This window comes from Ostrea edulis, chromosome 5 (genome assembly GCF_947568905.1).
Source record: "Ostrea edulis chromosome 5, xbOstEdul1.1, whole genome shotgun sequence".
Lineage (NCBI taxonomy): Eukaryota > Metazoa > Mollusca > Bivalvia > Ostreida > Ostreidae > Ostrea > Ostrea edulis.
The window spans coordinates 4,737,304-4,757,275 of NC_079168.1; the positions used below are offsets into that span (position 1 = coordinate 4,737,304).

The 19,972-nt window shown below is 36.7% G+C and overlaps 1 protein-coding gene across 13 annotated transcripts in view; it reads right to left on the reverse strand.

Moving 5' to 3' along the window:
- Positions 1-19,972, reverse strand: part of LOC125652487 (leucine-rich repeat-containing protein 9-like) — a 36,427-nt gene that overhangs the window by 15,618 nt on the left and 837 nt on the right. For 12 of the 13 annotated variants that reach the window (XR_008803499.1, XR_008803498.1, XM_056167070.1 and 9 more), the window contains exons 2-18: positions 18,007-18,261; positions 17,317-17,538; positions 15,902-16,042; positions 15,598-15,661; positions 15,405-15,475; positions 14,100-14,279; positions 12,215-12,370; positions 11,321-11,428; positions 9,026-9,120; positions 4,223-4,354; positions 3,319-3,504; positions 2,465-2,588; positions 1,894-2,020; positions 1,699-1,759; positions 1,528-1,595; positions 668-783; positions 420-568 (exon numbers count right to left, since the gene is read on the reverse strand). Coding sequence is in view for 11 of the 13 variants with exons in the window: in XM_056167070.1 (XP_056023045.1) it covers positions 420-568; positions 668-783; positions 1,528-1,595; positions 1,699-1,759; positions 1,894-2,020; positions 2,465-2,588; positions 3,319-3,504; positions 4,223-4,354; positions 9,026-9,120; positions 11,321-11,428; positions 12,215-12,370; positions 14,100-14,279; positions 15,405-15,475; positions 15,598-15,661; positions 15,902-16,042; positions 17,317-17,538; positions 18,007-18,171 (2,165 nt within the window). In the remaining 2 variants the exon portion in view is untranslated. The remainder of the gene's footprint in view (positions 1-419; positions 569-667; positions 784-1,527; positions 1,596-1,698; positions 1,760-1,893; positions 2,021-2,464; positions 2,589-3,318; positions 3,505-4,222; positions 4,355-9,025; positions 9,121-11,320; positions 11,429-12,214; positions 12,371-14,099; positions 14,280-15,404; positions 15,476-15,597; positions 15,662-15,901; positions 16,043-17,316; positions 17,539-18,006; positions 18,262-19,972) is intronic. The other variant, XM_056167077.1, reaches the window with a different exon arrangement.

Sequence of the window (19,972 nt, forward strand, 5' to 3'; positions counted from 1 at the left end):
TGCCATATATAGCCATATCATCTTAATTAAAGGTCACAGTAACCTTCATTTAGGGTGCATCACACCTTCTTCTTAAGATGCATTAACTAATCAAGGTTGATGATTCTAGACCAAATAATTGTCCAGTTATGAGTCGGATTTTGCCATATTTGGCCTTATCATCTTAATCAAAGGTCACAATGACCTACATGTAACTTTAAAGTGTGACCCACCCTCTACCCAATATGTATCGGCTGAAAAAGTTTGATGATTCTAGGTCTCATAGTATTTGAGTTACAAGCTGGACACAAAGTGGGACAGACAGACTGACAGACGAACAGACACGATCGTCATACCATAATACATCACATCTAAAGACGAGCATGTAAAACCTCTGATCAGAAAAGATCAATAGTGCTGAAGCGGACTGGACTGGTTACCTTGGTCTCGGTTTTAAAAGTGGTTCCATTCCTAGAACATCATCATCCAATGAGGGATCGTCATCTGCATGAGGCACAGACGGGATTTTGGATTCTCTGTTGTCTAAGCTGAGATCAGTGAAGGTCGCAAAAGGTGACTTTGACCGGAACTAGAAAAAAAATCCAAAATTTCATTGATCAACAGCATATATATACAATATCATGTGCTATTGCTGCTTTGCACTACTTTATGAGAACGTTTCACTCACCTTAGTGACGTATTCATACTCCACAATATACTCAGGTAAAATGAGCTCATTATCAAACAGATACCACTCGCACTGCCGAGCACTACACTCACAGCTGTGTAAAGAGTCTCCTCCACCTGCAAACAACAACCAAATTCATTTAACAGTCTACCTACATACATTCTAAAATTATTCAGATTCCAGTTTAACATCAACTAGGAGTGCAAATGGAGCCCTGATACCACAGTTCACACATATCATACATGGAGTCTTCATTACAGTTCTCTAAAATCTACCCTAATGATAATCAGTGGCCTGCACCAACATTGTGTGGTAGTGAAGTATCCATTATTCCCGTGTAACTTACTAGGCTGCTACAAAAACCATTTCCTATTCATAAACTTAGTGATGTGGACCAAACACAAGAAGCTGACTAATACAAAAACATCATACGGTGTGCACCCTGCTTATCATCCTCCAAAAACATCATACTGTGTGCACCCTGCTTATCCTCCTCCAAAAACATCATACTGTGTGCACCCTGCTTATCCTCCTCCAAAAACATCATACTGTGTGCACCCTGCTTATCGTCCTCCAAAAAAAATGATAACAGTTTGATGTTGCTTGGCAACACCACAATAATACTTTCCCACAAAACTGTTTCATTTTCTCCTGTTCAAACTAAAAGCTGTGAAGCCTGTGTAAGGCACCTACAGTCCTAAAAAGTGATTCCAGGATTCAAAATTTTACCTGACATGAGAAATTTTTCTAAGGCAGCTGCAAATGCAATGGGTTTTTTTTAAAGATTCTGTAAACAGCCACAACAATGGCTTTTGTTGGTTTAACTTTCTTTTCTTTTTTAACAGAATACTGATACTCACTTGGTGGGATACACATCTTGCGGGGTTTAAAGACAGCATCTATTTTGGGGTAGTTTGATTTTATTATTCTGAAAAATATCAAAAATACTTTCTTGTCAGAAAGGCTAATTCACTAGGTACTATGTACAGGTACTTTGAATTCCAATTCCAACAAGAGGGTCATGAACTTACGGTCTGTCATCAATAGCCTTGACACTTTTACCCAGAAAGACTTTTGATATGACCAAGTGACCTACAAAGACAGACATTTTAACAATAATTCTTACACATCACTGAACTATCTAAAATACAATATTTCACAGACATGCAAATGAGAAATCCTTTGTCTTTCGTTATTCTGTTTAAATTCTGTAGCGAGATCGATACCGTATCTGAATGGACAGGCGTCTTTGTGCTCCTTTTCTTTGCTTTCTTTCATCAGAGAATTGACCCGATGTCTGTCTGCTAGACTTAGGCTGTTACTGAGTGGGATAGATCCATCACGTCCTAGAGCCTGCAAGTCAGTAATCAAAATAAATCAACAAGCTATCCCGGCCTAGACCCTGCAAGCCATTAATCAAAATAAATCAACAAGCTATCCCGGCCTAGAGCCTACGAGCCATTAATGAAAATTAATCAACGAGCTATCCTGGCCTAGAGCCTGCAAGCCAGTAATCAAAATAAATCAACAAGCTATCCCGGCCTAGAGCCTGTAAGCCATTACTCAAAATAAATCAACAAGCTATCCCGGCCTAGAGCCTGCAAGCCAGTAATCAAAATAAATCAACAAGCTATAATAAAAATTAGTCCTGCCAAAAAGAATCTGTTTATAAAGCGAACCAATAAATCTTGAAAAATCGGTTAAAACAGAAAGCATGTTTAGTTGTGAAAGATTCCATATTTATAATCACATGATAAATTTCCATTTAATTTCTTCCATAAGATATCTTTTCTTCACCTTATATGACATGGAGTCCATGAACCCTTCCTCCACGACTCGAGTTGTTTCGTGGATCCCGCCCGGTAAGTTAGGGTCCCAAATCCAGAAGAGGTACTCAAGAAGCTTCTTGTGTGTAGTGTTCCTGAATACGTTAAACACGGCTCTTAACTACTGTCCTCATTCATAACATCAACAACATAAAAGCTTCTTGTGAGTAGTGTTCCTGAATACGTTAAACACGGCTCTTAACTACTGTCCTCATTCATAACATGAACAACATAAAAGCTTCTTGTGAGTAGTGTTCCTGAATACGTCAAACACGGCTCTTAACTACTGTCCTCATTCATAACATGAACAACATAAAAGGACAATGACATAATATTTACATCTCTTATATTTCTTTTGAAATTGATATTGCTTTCATCATAGACAATGAATGCATGTTTGTTGCAAACTAGTTTAATCCTGTTTTTCAGTATCACCTGCTCGCATATTCATTACCAAATACCAAGGTCAAAGCTGTTCTGTTTAATGTAATGAATGGGTCAACGATATGATATTTTATTATATAAATCTAGTTTATAATTTTTAAAAATGCATAAAAATATAAATATAGACAATAAAATGTCTTTCTTTGTTTTATCAGGTGATGATGATGGCAGATAACATGACTCGCATGTTTTTTATGCAATGCTAGCTACCTTCATCACCTGATAAAACAACACAGAAAAGGGTTTTATTGCTTAAATGATTCTGTATTACGAAGCAGAAATTTTGTCTCATTAGATGAAAGAAGCGGTGTTTGACAATAAAGACAGTTTGTCTAAAATAGAGGTTCTTAATCTGCTGTTTAAAACTAACACATCATTTACCTGTTGCTAGGAAAGTACTCCCCATCAGTGTTATCAACAATCCCTGTCAGTTTGTCATCAAACCGCTTCCTGAGCATCCGATTGTGGACACGCAGAATCCGGTGAATCTTGATACCTGCGATTCCATATTCTCTGTAATCCGTCGCACAGAAGCGCGATAGCACCAAGTCATGGCAGGATGAGAACCTAGTAACATTCAAAGATTCTTCTGTTAGAAATTCCCAACAAACTCATGAATTCTTCATACAGTTTAGACATGTTAGTGGAGTATTCAGCTTAGTGGTCGAGAGGTTAGACAGTCAAACAAAAGGTCCAAGGTCCGAACCCCAGTGTGACTGTGTTGTGTCACATTCATCAACAAGGCACTTCATTTGTCAACAATGTAATACTCAAAGTCCACCCAGCTGCCATTACACAATTACTGACTTTCATGTCAGGACCAGAAATAACATTTATTAATACTTAACAATCCTTAATTAACTGCAACGATTTCCTCATCATAATTTCAAATCATCATATTTCTCATATTTTTAGTTTATGCACATCTCTATGACATGTGGTGACACCAATAATTTTTGAATGATTTTAGACATGTTAGAGTAAACTGCCTTTGTGCCTCACATTCCACATTCACATTTTTGAAGCCTCTACACTCCCCCTACTCCTATACAACCAATACAGTTGAACTTTCGTATCTCAAACATCAATATCCCCAACACCATGGATATCTCAGAGTAAATTGGGATTCCCAACTACATTTTCTTTATATATTTTATAACCTCAATATCGCGAACCTTCAGAGATCTCAAGGTTTTTACTCTGCCCTATCAAGTTAGAGATAAGGTTTGACTGTAGGTAATAACTGACTTTAAATGTAAGAAATGATAACTATAAAATGTGTTACCAAACATCTGACGTTATCCCTTCCTCAAAGCGAACATTGCCTCCGGACTCCAGCTCAATGGCCATTCTCCTCATCACAGACTCCGCCTGTATCTCTATCCTGGACACTGCCTCTTGTTGGTAACTTTCAACTCTACCAAAAGAAATACCTCCATCAGGTGTAAACTCTATCCATCTAATCATATGTAACAAAGGTAAATCTTCATCATCTTATATGTCATAGCTGCCAACCATTAACAATCCCAAAGTGGGTAAATAGAAGCTAAATGCAGGAGGTGTGAAATTTTGTAAAAATCTAGAAAAGATCTCAAATTTATGGAAAAGGGGGTGGGGTGGGGTTGTATGTTGCACAAATATGTAGAATTTAACAAAATGGGGGGTGAGGGGTGTTTAAATCTACAATGAAGGGGATGAGTTGGTAACCAAGTTGTATATGCATCAAATAATCATCTTGAAGATTTCATACTCTAACTCGCTTCAACACTTTGTCATTATTAAGGTTTCAAGTTTAAGTGTGATACATGTTACCAAGTATCTTTGAGACTGAGCTACATGTACATGCCTCATATAATTCTATTTCAAATTAGTAAAGGATAATATAACAATATCACATGACCATATTAAGGATGATACAACAATATCACATGACCATATCAAGGATGATACGACAAAATATCACATGCCCATAACAAGGATGATAGGACAATATCACATGCCCATATCAAGGATGATACGACAATATCACATGTTCATATCAAGGATGATACGACAATATCACATGTCCATATCAAGAATGACACGACAATATCACATGACCATATCAAGGATGATACAACAATATCACATGTCCATATCAAGAATGATATGACAATATCACATGTTCATATCAAGGATGATACGACAATATCACATGTCCATATCAAGGATGATACGACAATATCATATGTCCATATCAAGAATGATATGATAATATCACATGCCCATATCAAGGATGATACGACAATATCACATGTCCATATCTAGAAAAATATGACATGCTATTATAAATTGGTTTGCCACTCATATGCCTATGAATTTTGCTACTTTTACATTTATTTTTTCACCAGTAACCTACAAATGTCATGTTAACCTATTAACAGATTTGATTGTCTCTACAATCATTTTTGAACATGAACAAGATGAGTTTGTGAAACACAAATGCCCCCGATAATGGCCAATTCGCAAGATGGCCAAGGTCACAAGGGCAAATATCTTGGTACCAGTAGAAAGATCTTGTCAAAAGAAATGCTCATGTACAATATGAAAGCTCTAATATTTACCATTTAGAAGTTATGACCAATGTAAAAAAAAAAATTTAAGTAGGTCAAATGTCAAGGTCAAAAGGTTCAATACCAACGAAAAGATCTTGTAACAAGGAATACTCATGTGAAATATCAAAGCTCTACCTCTTACTGTTCAAAAGGTATTAGCAAGGTTAAAGTTTTCAAAAAGTAAGTCAAATTCCAGGTCAAGGTCACAGGGTCAAAAATGTTGTTACCCACGGAAAGGTCTTGTCACAAGGAATACTCATGTGAAATATCAAAGCTCTATCACTTACTGTTCAAAAGGTATTAGCAAGGTTAAAGTTTTCAAAAAGTAGGTCAAATTCCAAGGTCAAAGGTAAAAAATGTTGGAACCCACGGAAAGGTCTTGTCACAGGGAATACTCATGTGAAATAGGGCTGGGACGATTCAGGGTTAGCTCGATTCGGTTCGGTTTCGATTCAGAACAGCACGGTTCGGTTATTTTCGATTCGGTTCATGTTAGGTCCAATTTATCTAATGACACCACAAAAATTAACAATTTTAATGAGTAGCATATTTGATTTGATTTAATTCAAGTTATATAACTATATGTTGTCATTTGTAAACATCATATCTATTCATAATGGCATTTTATAACTTTGATAGAAAAAAGAAAACACTGACAGTCTATCAAAATTTGTTATATTAATGTGCTGCATAAGTTTTGGATTATTAAACAAATCTATAGTGAATCTAAAATGTATATGATATTGTTTTCATTGATATGCAAAAATTCAACAATTCTATCAATTGAGAGTCTTTGAAAATCTCTCCTTTATTGATTTACTTCTCTCATGTTAACTGTCAAATCTGTGTCATTACCTACGATGTTGATTTCTCTCCACCACTGACATAAATGCTATATGCCATGTAAAGATAAACTGCAATGATCTTACGGACCATATTCTGTTGGTATCTGAGTGGTGAAAATGCTAACTCTTAACACAGTAGTGATTTAAATCTCCGTTGTATAAAAAACCACATGTTTTCAACATCACTCGGACGCCATATTTGTTGTTTTGGTGTAAGTAAAATCTAAACCGAACCGAACCGAAATCCGGAATTTGTAATCGGTGCATCGAATCGAATGGTATGAATCGCGGTGCACCGAAATTTTCGGTGCACCGCACAGCCCTAATGTGAAATATCAAAGCTCTCTCACTTACTATACAAAAGTTATTAGCAAGGTTAAAGTTTTCAAAAAGTAGGTCAAACATCAAGGTCACGGGGTCAAAAATGTTGGTACCCACGGGAAGGTCTAGTCACAAGGAATACTCATGTGAAATATCAAAGCTCTACCACTAACTGTTCAAAAGTTATTAGCAAGGTTAAAGTTTCAGACAGAATGACAGAATTACAAAATGACAGACAGGACAAAAACAATATTCCCCCCCATCTTCGGTCTCGGGGGCATAAAAAACAGTGCAACATACAACACATTATAACATACAACACCAACACAGTGTAATATACAACATGATGTAACATACAACACAGTGTAATATACAACATGATGTAATATACAACACAGTGTAATATACAACACAGTGTAACATACAACACAGTGTAATATACAACATAGTGTAACATACAACACAGTGTAACATACAACACAGTGTAATATACAACACAATGTAATAATTATACAACACAGTGTAACATACAACATAGTGTAACATACAACACTGTGTAACATACAACACAGTGTAATATACAACACAATGTAATAATTATACAACACAGTGTAACATACAACACAGTGTAATATACAACACAATGTAATAATTATACAACACAGTGTAACATACAACACAGTGTAATATACAACACAATGTAATAATTATACAACACAGTGTAACATACAACACAGTGTAACAAACAACACAGTGTAACATACAACACAGTGTAATATACAACACAATGTAATAATTATACAACACAGTGTAACATACAACATAATGTAATATACAACACAGTGTAACATACAACACAATGTAATATACAACATAGTGTAACATACAACATGATGTAATATACAACACAGTGTAATATACAACATGATGTAATATACAACACAGTGTAACATACAACACAGTGTAACATACAACACAGTGTAACATACAACACAGTGTAATATACAACACAGTGTAACATACAACACAGTGTAACATACAACACAGTGTAACATACAACACAGTGTAACATACAACACAGTGCAACATACAACACAGTGTAACATACAACACAGTGTAACATACAACACAGTGTAACATACAACACAGTGTAACATACAACACAGTGCAACATACAACACAGTGTAACATACAACACAGTGTAACATACAACACAGTGTAATATACAACACAGTGTAATATACAACACAGTGTAACATACAACACAGTGTAACATACAACACAGTGTAACATACAACACAGTGCAACATACAACACAGTGTAACATACAACACAGTGTAATATACAACACAGTGTAATAATTATACAACACAGTGTAATATACAACACAGTGTAACATACAACACAGTGTAACATACAACACAGTGTAACATACAACACAGTGTAATATACAACACAGTGTAACATACAACACAGTGCAACATACAACACAGTGTAACATACAACACAGTGTAACATACAACACAGTGTAATATACAACACAGTGTAACATACAACACAGTGTAACATACAACACAGTGTAATATACAACACAGTGTAACATACAACATGATGTAATATACAACACAGTGTAACATACAACACAGTGTAATATACAACACAATGTAATAATTATACAACACAGTGTAACATACAACACAGTGTAACATACAACACAGTGTAACATACAACACAGTGTAACATACAACACAGTGTAATATACAACACAGTGTAACATACAACACAATGTAATAATTATACAACACAGTGTAACATACAACACAGTGTAACATACAACACAATGTAATAATTATACAACACAGTGTAACACACAACACAGTGTAATATACAACACAATGTAATAATTATACAACACAGTGTAATATACAACACAGTGTAACATACAACACAGTGTAATATACAACACAGTGTAATATACAACACAATGTAACATACAATACAGTGTAATATACAACACAGTGTAACATACAACACAGTGTAACATACAACACAGTGTAACATACAACATAGTGTAATATACAACACAGTGTAACATACAACAGTGTAACATACAACACAGTGTAACACACAACACAGTGTAATATACAACACAATGTAATAATTATACAACATAGTGTAACATACAACACAATGTAATATACAACACACTGTAATATACAACACAGTGTAACATACAACACAATGTAATAATTATACAACACAGTGTAACACACAACTCAGTATAACAAACAAAACAGTATAACACACAACATGGTGATTGGGTCTTACTCTGCAATTCTTCTCTCCCATTTCTTCATTCTGTCTTTGAGGGAGTTCATCTTGACAGTAAATTCTCCATTTTCGTCTAATTTCTGTAGCTTACTCTGGCAAGAGAGGTGATTTTTAAATGAATAATTCTATTCTGTTTTTATTCCTAGTTCTGAATATGAGCATTTTATTTGTTAAAGCTAATATGACTTAATTCTTCTGATGAAATTAAAGAATTAAATCTCTTCTTTTTATGTTTTTTATTACCATCTGAAATTGTGTATCCATCACATTTATATTAAATATTTAATCAATCATATACAATAATTCAAATGACCAAAATATTGTACTTTTCGCTACTGAGAAGAAAATTAGGTTTCACTGCAATCTAAGCTAAACCATCATGCTGCTTTAAGGTTAAACAGATTTAATAAGTAAAATACAGTGTTATATTGTGTAACTAATATAAGTATACATTTGGGATATATCTTTTTGTTTCCATGGATTAGTAGGAGAAAATGTTACTCTTATACAGAGTACAGACAAAATACACAAAGATTACTGCTACGCTGACTGTTAGGCTTCAATGCTAGCTGCGGCATATAAATGCATTATTCAGATATAAAGTCCTTTGGACAGTGTTTCAGTCCATCCAGCTGTATACAGGTAGTCACTTTGGCTGGGGGTTAACCTGTAATGAACTGGGGTTTCACCCAGAGAGAGTCTATCCAAGACCCTTACAATTAGCTAAAGCACAGAGAAAAACTGATACAAATACCAGCCTCATTAGAGAATATATCCAAGGCCCCTACAATTTATAGCCTAAAGCACTGAGAAAAACTGATACAAATACCAGTCTCATTAGAGAATATATCCAAGGCCCCTACAATTTATAGCCTAAAGCACTGAGAAAAACTGATACAAATACCAGCCTCATTAGAGAATATATCCAAGGCCCCTACAATTTATAGCTAAAGCACTGAGAAAAACTGATACAAATACCAGCCTCATTAGAGAATATATCCAAGGTCCCTACAATTTATAGCTAAAGCACTGAGAAAAACTGATACAAATACCAGTCTCATTAGAGAATATATCCAAGGCCCCTACAATTTATAGCCTAAAGCACTGAGAAATACTGATGCAAATACCAGCCTCATTAGAGAATATATCCAAGGCCCCTACAATTTATAGCTAAAGCACTGAGAAAAACTGATACAAATACCAGCCTCACTACTAGTCAATAGCCCTCAAAGCAATACATTGGCCAGTATTTATCTGAAGTTTGCATAGTTTACTATAATACATAAAGCTACACTACTGATTTAAAGTGAATCCACTGACAGAATATGAATCAATTATATCTACACAAGTACCAGAGCTGCTGTAAAGTCTATTATGAGGTTTAGAGCTCTGGCAATTTGATGACACATATCTATACATCTGGTAATCTTCTCTGTGACCAAAGGTTGACTGCTGTATCATGCAAGGCTTCACAATATACACTTAATGCATGGTTCTTGGGGAACAGTCAAAGTCTTGTCCCAAAGTAAGGGAGAAGACATGGGAAACTGTTCCCGAGTGACAACAGCTGACTGGTTCCCAAGTGACAACAGCTGACTTGGTTCCCAAGTGACAACAGTTGACTGGTACTCTAGTGACAACAGCTGACTGGTACCCAAGAAGGCATGCAATAAGTATTTTATTACCCAACCTACTATATAATTCTGTAACTCAGTAATAACAAAAACATGCAAATAATTGAATTTCTGTTTATAAAATTTTGTAACTATATAATTCTATTAACTTTTTTTACTTCCCAAAAATCATCCTTAGTGATGTTACTTAACCTAGCCATATTGAAAATGAAACTGTCATAGTGTAAACAATGTCTTAATCACTTGAGTGCTTAAACATCACTGAGATGCTTAAACATTATGTAAATCATTCTGTGCAAGGAAACAGTTAAGTTGTCTGATGATATGTAAAATTGTAACCAAAACTACAAAACAGATAGAAATGAGAAATTACAATCTATATAGTAGATTAGGTAATAATAATAACAATACAATGTTAGTTTCACTTTCTATACACTGTAAGCAGCACATGTATATTTCAATCAAATTACCACAAACTTTTCTGATTAGATACTCTGAATATATGATGCAATATATATAATGAAGAGGGTCTAGAATACAGAACATTCAAGCGACAATGTATAATTTGTTAGACTGGGTGACTGTCAATAAATAGATAATATAGTACATGGTTAGAGGAGGGTGGGGTGGAGGGGGAGAGGTTAGTATCAGAAATCACCTCCTCCTCTAATTCCTGAACCAATAACAAATTGCCGTCAGGGTCAAGGTCACTGAACACTGATATATCTATTGTTTCCAGCATCAAATCTTCAAATTCTCTACGCACCTGAAAACGTCCCATAGTGCATTAACAGTATTAGGAAGTTTGAATATTCCAATTTTTCAACAGAATCTGATGACAAGAAAGCCACATAATTATCTATTTTAAATATGTTTATAATCGAACATGTTTAATCCTGATGTTTGATAGGTTTTGAAAATCATACACATTTTGGTCCCAAACATTGAATTCTGTCGTAAAATAGATGCAGTATTCTGGATGGTGTCTCATCGAAATATGAGTTTTGGTATCACGTACAGTATTTCTAGATTAGAAAAAATTGTCTGTATTCTATCCAATCTAACCATTGGAAAATTTTCTGATTCTGAAACCTGAACACAAGTACCTGTGACATGAAGTGTTACATCTAATCTAATTTAGTTTGCGTACTTCTTTTCTTTATATCGCATGCATTAACATCAAATTGCTGTCATGGAGACACGAAGTTAGGTAAACACACTTTGATCAAATTTCTGCATCAGAGATAACGTTTTGAAATTCATGACACTGCTGTAACAACACATTCTTGATTTATAATAGACAAACAGTAAAAAGTAAAGATTCTACATTTCATATCAAAAAGCATTAAAACAAACTGTACAAAGATCTTGTTCGAAATGTCATTGCTATTTCAAATTTTATCCCAACGTCAGCTGTGAATGATTGATCAGCATACCATTTCACATTATACAGTGTAAGGAAACTTACTTCTTTGACACAGTTCACATTATACAGTGTAAGGAAACTTACTTCTTTGACACAGTTCACATTATACAGTGTAAGGAAACTTACTTCTTTGACACAGTTCACGAGATTACGTAGTCTCTCATGAGGAAACTCTAACAGTCGGGACTTGTAGATCTCCATCTTGGCTGCTACATCAGCCATGTTGCGCTTTATCGTTTTCACTCTCATGTTGTAGTACATCTTCTTCTTCAGTACCGTGGCCTGTCAGTACGAAAACTATCACATTGAAAAACTTGTCAAGATAGTATTACATCTCCTTGTTTAAAAACTTATGTTTTTTCCTTTGTATAAGCATCACTGAATATTTTGCAGATAATTTGTTCAAAATGGCCTGGAGCTCCTGAAGATGCATCATACTTTCATCATCACCTATTTCCCACCCTGTATTTCTAACGAATACATGTATGTATGTGTGTGAGACCCTCTCCCATTTAGTGGGGATACGGGTTAGAATAGGTCCCCAGTACCCCTTGCTTGTAATAAGAGGTGACTAAATGGGGTAGTCCTTTGGATGAGACTGCAAAAACTGAGGACCTGTGTCATAGCAGGTGTGGCACGATAAAGATCCCTCCCTGCTCAACAGCCATAAGCGCCAAGCATAGGTCTAAATGTTGCAGCTCTTCACAGGCAATGGTGACGTCTCCATACGAGTGAAAAATTCTTGAGTGGGACATTAAACAATATTCAATCAATCAACCTCTCCCACCCCCCCTACAGTTTTTAACCTCTGCTAGCTCATACATACATGTATACACCCCCCCCCCCCTTACCTCTGCTAACTCACACACATACATGTATACACCCCCCCCCCCCCCTTACCTCTGCTAGCTCACACACATACATGTACACCCTCCCCCTCCCCCTTACCTCTGCTAGCTCACACACATACATGTATACGCCCCCTCCCCTTACCTCTGTTAGCTCACACACATACATGTATACACCCCCACCCCCTTACCTCTGCTAGCTCACACACATACATGTATATGCCCCCCCCCCCCTCCCCCTTACCTCTGATAGCTCACACACATACATGTATACACCCCCTCCCCCTTACCTCTGCTAGCTCACACACATACATGTATATGCCCCCCCCCCTCCCCCTTACCTCTGCTAGCTCACACACATACATGTATACACACCCCCTCCTTACCTCTGCTAGCTCACACACATACATATATATGCCCCCTCCCCTTACCTCTGCTAACTCACACACATACATGTATACATCCCCCCCCCCCCACTTACCTCTGCTAGCTCACACACATACATGTACACCCCCCCCCCATCCCCCTTACCTCTGCTAGCTCACACACATACATGTATATACCCCCTCCCCCTTACCTCTGCTAGCTCACACACATACATGTATATACCCCCTCCCCCTTACCTCTGCTAGCTCACACACATACATGTACATGTATACGCCCCCTCCCCTTACCTCTGATAGCTCACACACATACATGTATACACCCCCACCCCCTTACCTCTGCTAGCTCACACACATACATGTATACACCCCCTCCCCTTACCTCTGCTAGCTCACACACATACATGTATACACCCCCTCCCCTTACCTCTGCTAGCTCACACACATACATGTATACGCCCCCCCCCCCTCCCCCTTACCTCTGCTAGCTCACACACATACATGTACATGTATACGCCCCCTCCCCTTACCTCTGATAGCTCACACACATACATGTATACACCCCCTCCCCTTACCTCTGCTAGCTCACACACATACATGTATACGCCCCCCCCCCCCCCCCCCCCCCCCCCCTCCCCCTTACCTCTGCTAGCTCACACACATACATGTATACACACCCCCTCCTTACCTCTGCTAGCTCACACACATACATATATATGCCCCCTCCCCTTACCTCTGCTAGCTCACACACATACATGTATACACCCCCCACCCCCTTACCTCTGCTAGCTCACACACGTTCTTGCTGACATCGTAAGTGTCAAGTTTGCTGATGTTGGGTAAGTGATATAAGACATGCGTGGAGTAGTTACACAGTAGGCTGACAGGGGCAGGGCAAAACTGAGGGTCCTTCAAGTTCAAGGACTGTAACTCTGGCAGGCGCATCAAGTGGGTCAACTCCTGCAACAAGTAAAAAAGTTCTATAATGTATAATCATGCATGTCTATCATAGAATAAAAAGCTATGATTTACATTGAAGTTAAAAGAGTGCACAGTAACTCATCATAAGACACAATAACAAGACCATTATCAGTTTTAAGGTTTACACTAGCTATCTAAAGAAATATTTCATGTTGACAAAATGTCCATTGATGCTTCGGAAAAGCAGAGTTATCTTTGGCTTTAATCACCCCAATGTATGTATTTCTGTAGACAGTCAGTAACAAATCCACTTGACAATGTCATGAATGTTTAAAATGAATACTACAGTCAACTTGTAACAAATAATGGGACGTACGTTAGGCCATTTCAACTTAATTGATAGATTATCATCCCTGCCCACCCTTTAAAAATCGGCCCACCTCGAATTTTTTTATTTTGCAAAACTTGCAATTTCCTAAAATTGTTCATGTCCAACTCCATGAGTATTTACACTTCTTGTTTACATTTCCGGTATAGCAACATGAAAAGCCATGTGAAGAAAATAGATATGGTTTTCTTAATTTCTCGCATTCTTACGGGAGTAAATCTTGAAGAAGTTTGGTATCTTTCTGTGTTTGAAATTAAAGCTTAACCTAAAATTAGTCTGTGAAATAAGCATAGATCGATATCCACCTGGCATTAAATGGTACATTTCTGTTGACAAAAATTTGTTTGTCATTGATATTTTTCTCAGAAAATAAAAATTAAAAAATAAAATCCTCCCACCTCCCCATACGTTTTGGTGACCCTGGATGATAATCTACTACTCTATTGTAAGAAACACATTATATAGAACACCCTAATTCTCATGAATTCATGAAATTTCAAAATACCAAAATGAATTTCTTTCCATCTATTAAGAATATCGACAGGCATCTTCCATTTTTCCCGTGTATATTTTAACAACTGAATGTCAGAGGAAATGTAGCCGACAATCACACAATGCCTTTGATATCCAAGATTGAAAGTCTGAACGACATTTTAGTTCATGGCAAAATAATTGCTTATATATGTATGTATTGTATTAGAAACCAAACTTAACCGTTGAATTCTTGTGATGTGTGTTAAAATATAGGCATTAACACATCAAAACTTGGAACTTACCCTGAGAGATGAAATAGGATTTCCTGACAAATTCAGGTCTTTAATTTTCTGATTAGCATCTAAGCAGTGGCCTGGAGGAAAAAAAGACACCATGCTATTAAAGTGATGACTCTTTTCATTCATTTAATAGATTTATGATTCCACATTTGAAATTCATTGAAAAACATCCATTTGGAATGCAATTATGCAATACCTATTTTATCAATCTGGTTTTCTGCCAAATTCAATACTTCAAGCATCTTCAGCTTTTCTAAATTCTGAAACAGACAATATGGTCATTGAAAAAAAATATAATACCTTAAAAATCCTACTTAAAATATAACCCCCCCCCCCCTTCCTCAAACTGTAGATCTTTTTCATTAACTTGTAATTTGACAACATTGTGTTTTACACCAACCAAAACAATTTCAAAATGCAAATTCTTTACACCAAGATTATACATACTGTTGAAATATCACGTAAGGAAATTGCTCTGATATACTGTACATATAACTCACCTCAATATTCTTTATACAATTGTTGTTCAAATATAAAATCTGAAGACGTGTTAGGTGACTAATGTTTTCTATTTTTGGAATTTCGTTTCCATACAGGTACAGTTTTGTAATCTGGGTACAGGCTTCCAAATTTTCAATTTTCTAAAACAGAAAAAAATGCATATTTAAATAATAACAATGACAAAAACATATTACATGAATGGAGTATATTGCTATTTTAATAAATAATTATGAGATAGGACACACTGATGTCTTTAACCTCCAGATCAGAATTCGATTATAATATTTAGCATCGTCGCAAGCCACACCTATTGTCTCCATAGGTATTCCCAGACGAAGTAAGCATGGCTAGCAACAATGATTATTTTGGGGATTAGTCAATTCAGACCTGTTTTACCTTTCCACTTAGGATTACAATATTTGACATATGAATACAATGCCACATACAGTGGAGTCATAAGATTTCGTGGGGGCTCATTTTTTTGTGAATTTTATGGGTACTCCATCCAATAATTTTAAACCACAACAAAATACACAATTTGTCACTGTACAGAAACTAAAGGAAACACATCCCAACAAATCATTAAAACCTCCACAATCCAAAAAATGAGCCCCCACGAGTTTAAATGATTCCACAGTTCATCTCCTATTGCTGTGACCTTCACCTCAATGTCAAATCATTATACTTCAGCAAATCTACGTTTTTCCTCCATAACTCTTTCACTTTTTTTAATAAGGTATGCTATAATTGACATTTCATTGGAAAATCATTTGATCTTGATTGATGCATTGCAGCATCATTCCAAGGGGTATAACTGTGTTGGTGCAGGGAAATGGAGTTTTCTAACAGTGCAATTGAAAAAAAGGTGAATTTGTATTCTGTGAGTCATGTCATGTGTTTAGTATGTCTCTTGTTTGAGTACATGGAATCTTAGGAGTCAGTTCCTGTCGTAGTTAGCTGGTAGAAGTCTATATTCAGCCAATCAAACATATCTAACATATAGCAAATCAACATAAAAAGATTGACGATAAAACCAGCCATTCCTCTACTTGGTTTTAAAAATCTTCGAGGACACGTAAATTCGTGGGTAAGAGTGACCAAAGAAATCCACGAACATCAATCCCCCACGAACAATGATGATGCCACTGTATATCACTCAGAGTTGTTTTGACAGCTGGTTATTAGGACTGACAATTCTGACAAAGTCTGTCACTCTGAACAGAAACACAATGTCAGTCTGTCCATCACTATTTACATGAAAGAGAGTTATATCTTAAAACATACATTAAGTTCATTTTGCTGGCGTATCTAACAGTCTTGAAGATTTTTAAGCAACCTTTGATCAGACTAATGATGAATAATCCAACCACAACCAATAACTCAGTCATTCTCTAGTGCATTAACTAGCTCTTACCTTAAGTTGGCATTCACTTATCCACAGCTCCTTGAGTCCGGTGAGGGCGGCCAGGCCCTCAATTTTACTGATGCTTTGCGACATAAGCACCAGCGTGTGGAGACATGGAAATTTGTCCATGTACACAATCCTGGGGTAGCCGGAGAAAAACATCTCCACGACCTCCGCTGTACACTGCTCGCCACTCTGAATCTTGTTGTGGTTGAGTCCATTGCTTGCACACTGTAAGAATTACAAAATGTAAACACATCTTAACCTTAGTCTGAAAGGACCAGTCACAATTAATACTGCATACTCTGACTGTACAGTATCTTAAAGTTTAAACTAACCCCCCCCACCTCAACCTATCCAAAACAGAACAAACTATTACAGGTTTATTTTCAACATTCACTGATGATAACTAGATATCAGTGTGATGGCAAACAAAACAAAAGGACTCTGCTTTGTGGTAATATTTGCTGAGTTCAAGGTCCATAACTCTTTTGAAAAAAAGGTCATCAAAAGCTGATACTCAAATTTGATCTGTAACCCATTGATACAAGTTACAGGAATAGACTAAAAAAGTCTGAAAAACTGTTTATGTGTGGATGCACGTACATATGTACATGATTGTACATGTAGGCAGAATACTACAGTGCTCCTGCCTATAGGAGGGACGTGGGGGCCCTAATTAAGTTCAGAAATCTTTACCAGCTCTTTAAATGCTTCTTCATCCTCTTCTTTCTGTGTTCTAGGTCTACTCGGCTCTGGTGGGGGTGGGGGGATTAGCCCCGAGCCTGTATCAGATGTGGCAGATGTTGGTCTGGCAACACCCCCGATGTTGCTGCCCGAGGAATGACTGGCAGTGATCGACATCTCAAATGGTGGGAACCTTTCTGTTCTACAGTAGTAGTGGCTGCCATCGCTTATCAGTCTTCTTAGATTTCATCTTGTCATTACACTTATCTACAACATTATTCATAACATTTGATGATACACAATTTTTACGAAATCATATACTTTCAGAAATTTTAAAAAGATGTTACATAATGCACATTGCGCATGCATATTTTTAGGCACTGGGAGAATAGGAAAGTTTCTAAGCCATCGAATATTACTGCAACTAAAACGGATTCACTTTGGCCAATACAGGAAAGGGGACTCTAATCATATGTAGTGGTCAGAGGGTTCACCTGCTACCAGATAGCTCACTTGGTAGAGCACCTGTCTAAAGATTCAGGGGGCCATGGGTTGAATCGCTGTCTCGTCTGTTGCATTTTCACCCTCCTAGTACATTTAGTGTCGCTGACCACCCCTCAACTTGCAGGTGAATGTCTTGCCACATGCAAAAATATCTAGGTTGTATGTGTTCGAGGCAAAGACAATTGAAGAAGGGAGGAATGTAGCAGTCTGTCAGATGGGTTTAATTGCTGGTGTCCAGAGAGCTCAGCTGGTAGAGCACCAGACTAGAGATTCAGGGGGCACAGGTTCGAATCTAAGTCTGGTCCACTGCATTTTCTCATATGCCTACCAGGAGATATCTAAAGGTCTTGGGTTGACATCTTCAAGATGTAAAAGCATTTAAGAAAGGAGGAATGTGGTAATCAGGTGGATTTGGTTGCCTTTGGCCAGATAGCTCAGTTGGTAGCTAGAGCACCTGATTAGAGATTCTGAGAGCCAAGGTTTTACTCCAGTGGCGTAGCTAGCATATTTTTCAATTACAGTAGCATGAATTTTTCATTCTGGTAATGGTTTTAGTATCTCAACAATTATATTGTAATTGTATAAAACAAGCTCTATAAGATATAGGATCACAGCCAACTTTGATTTCATTTTTTTTGTCTTTGATTTGTTTTTCTATTTAGTTTACCCTTTTCTTAAATTCGTGACCTGAAGAGGCAGTGTTGCTTCTTTACATTTTGATCCAGATTAAAACATTCTCAAATAAAAGAATCTTATTTTAACATGTTCCATTGGACGATTGTAAAGAAATGCAAATTGTGCAGTAAATATTTCATACAGTGTATAGGAGCAAGTTCAGAAACGCTTCAGGAAAAGTTTCGGTATGTACGCATAGCGGTATCGGAATTTGTCATGAGAAAAAACTATAAATTAAAAAATACAAAAAAATATTTGTAAACATGCATGTGCTTACAGTGCTTTAATGTAGCTATGCCACTGTATTCCACGCCCATTCTGATGCATTTTCTCACTTCCTCACACACTTAGAGCAGGTTTCATGAATGTGTATGAATTTAACCGTTTCTGCATTAAATAGGCCTATCAATCTAAGTAAAATCAGACTTCTTAAATCCACGCCATATACTCTGCGTAAGTAGATCTGATATAACCCGATTAGGGGTCATGTTCAGATGAACTTTATGTCAGCCAATCAGCGCGTCGGCTTTGAAATTGTCGGTGTTCACAATTCAAGGAAAATGGCTGCGATTGTTTGGTTTGAAAGAAAACACATCGCAGCTAGATGTGATGTCACAATGCACTGTTTATGCCGACTGGCGTTATATTCTTCGCGTTATTCAAGTAAACTATCTTAAAAACTATTCAAATCGTACCTATCCCTATTCATACATAAATCGGAATTCCCAATTAATTTAATTTGGAAGTAATTCATATCGTACATTTTGTTGTTTGTATGAACAGAATAGATTAGGCATTA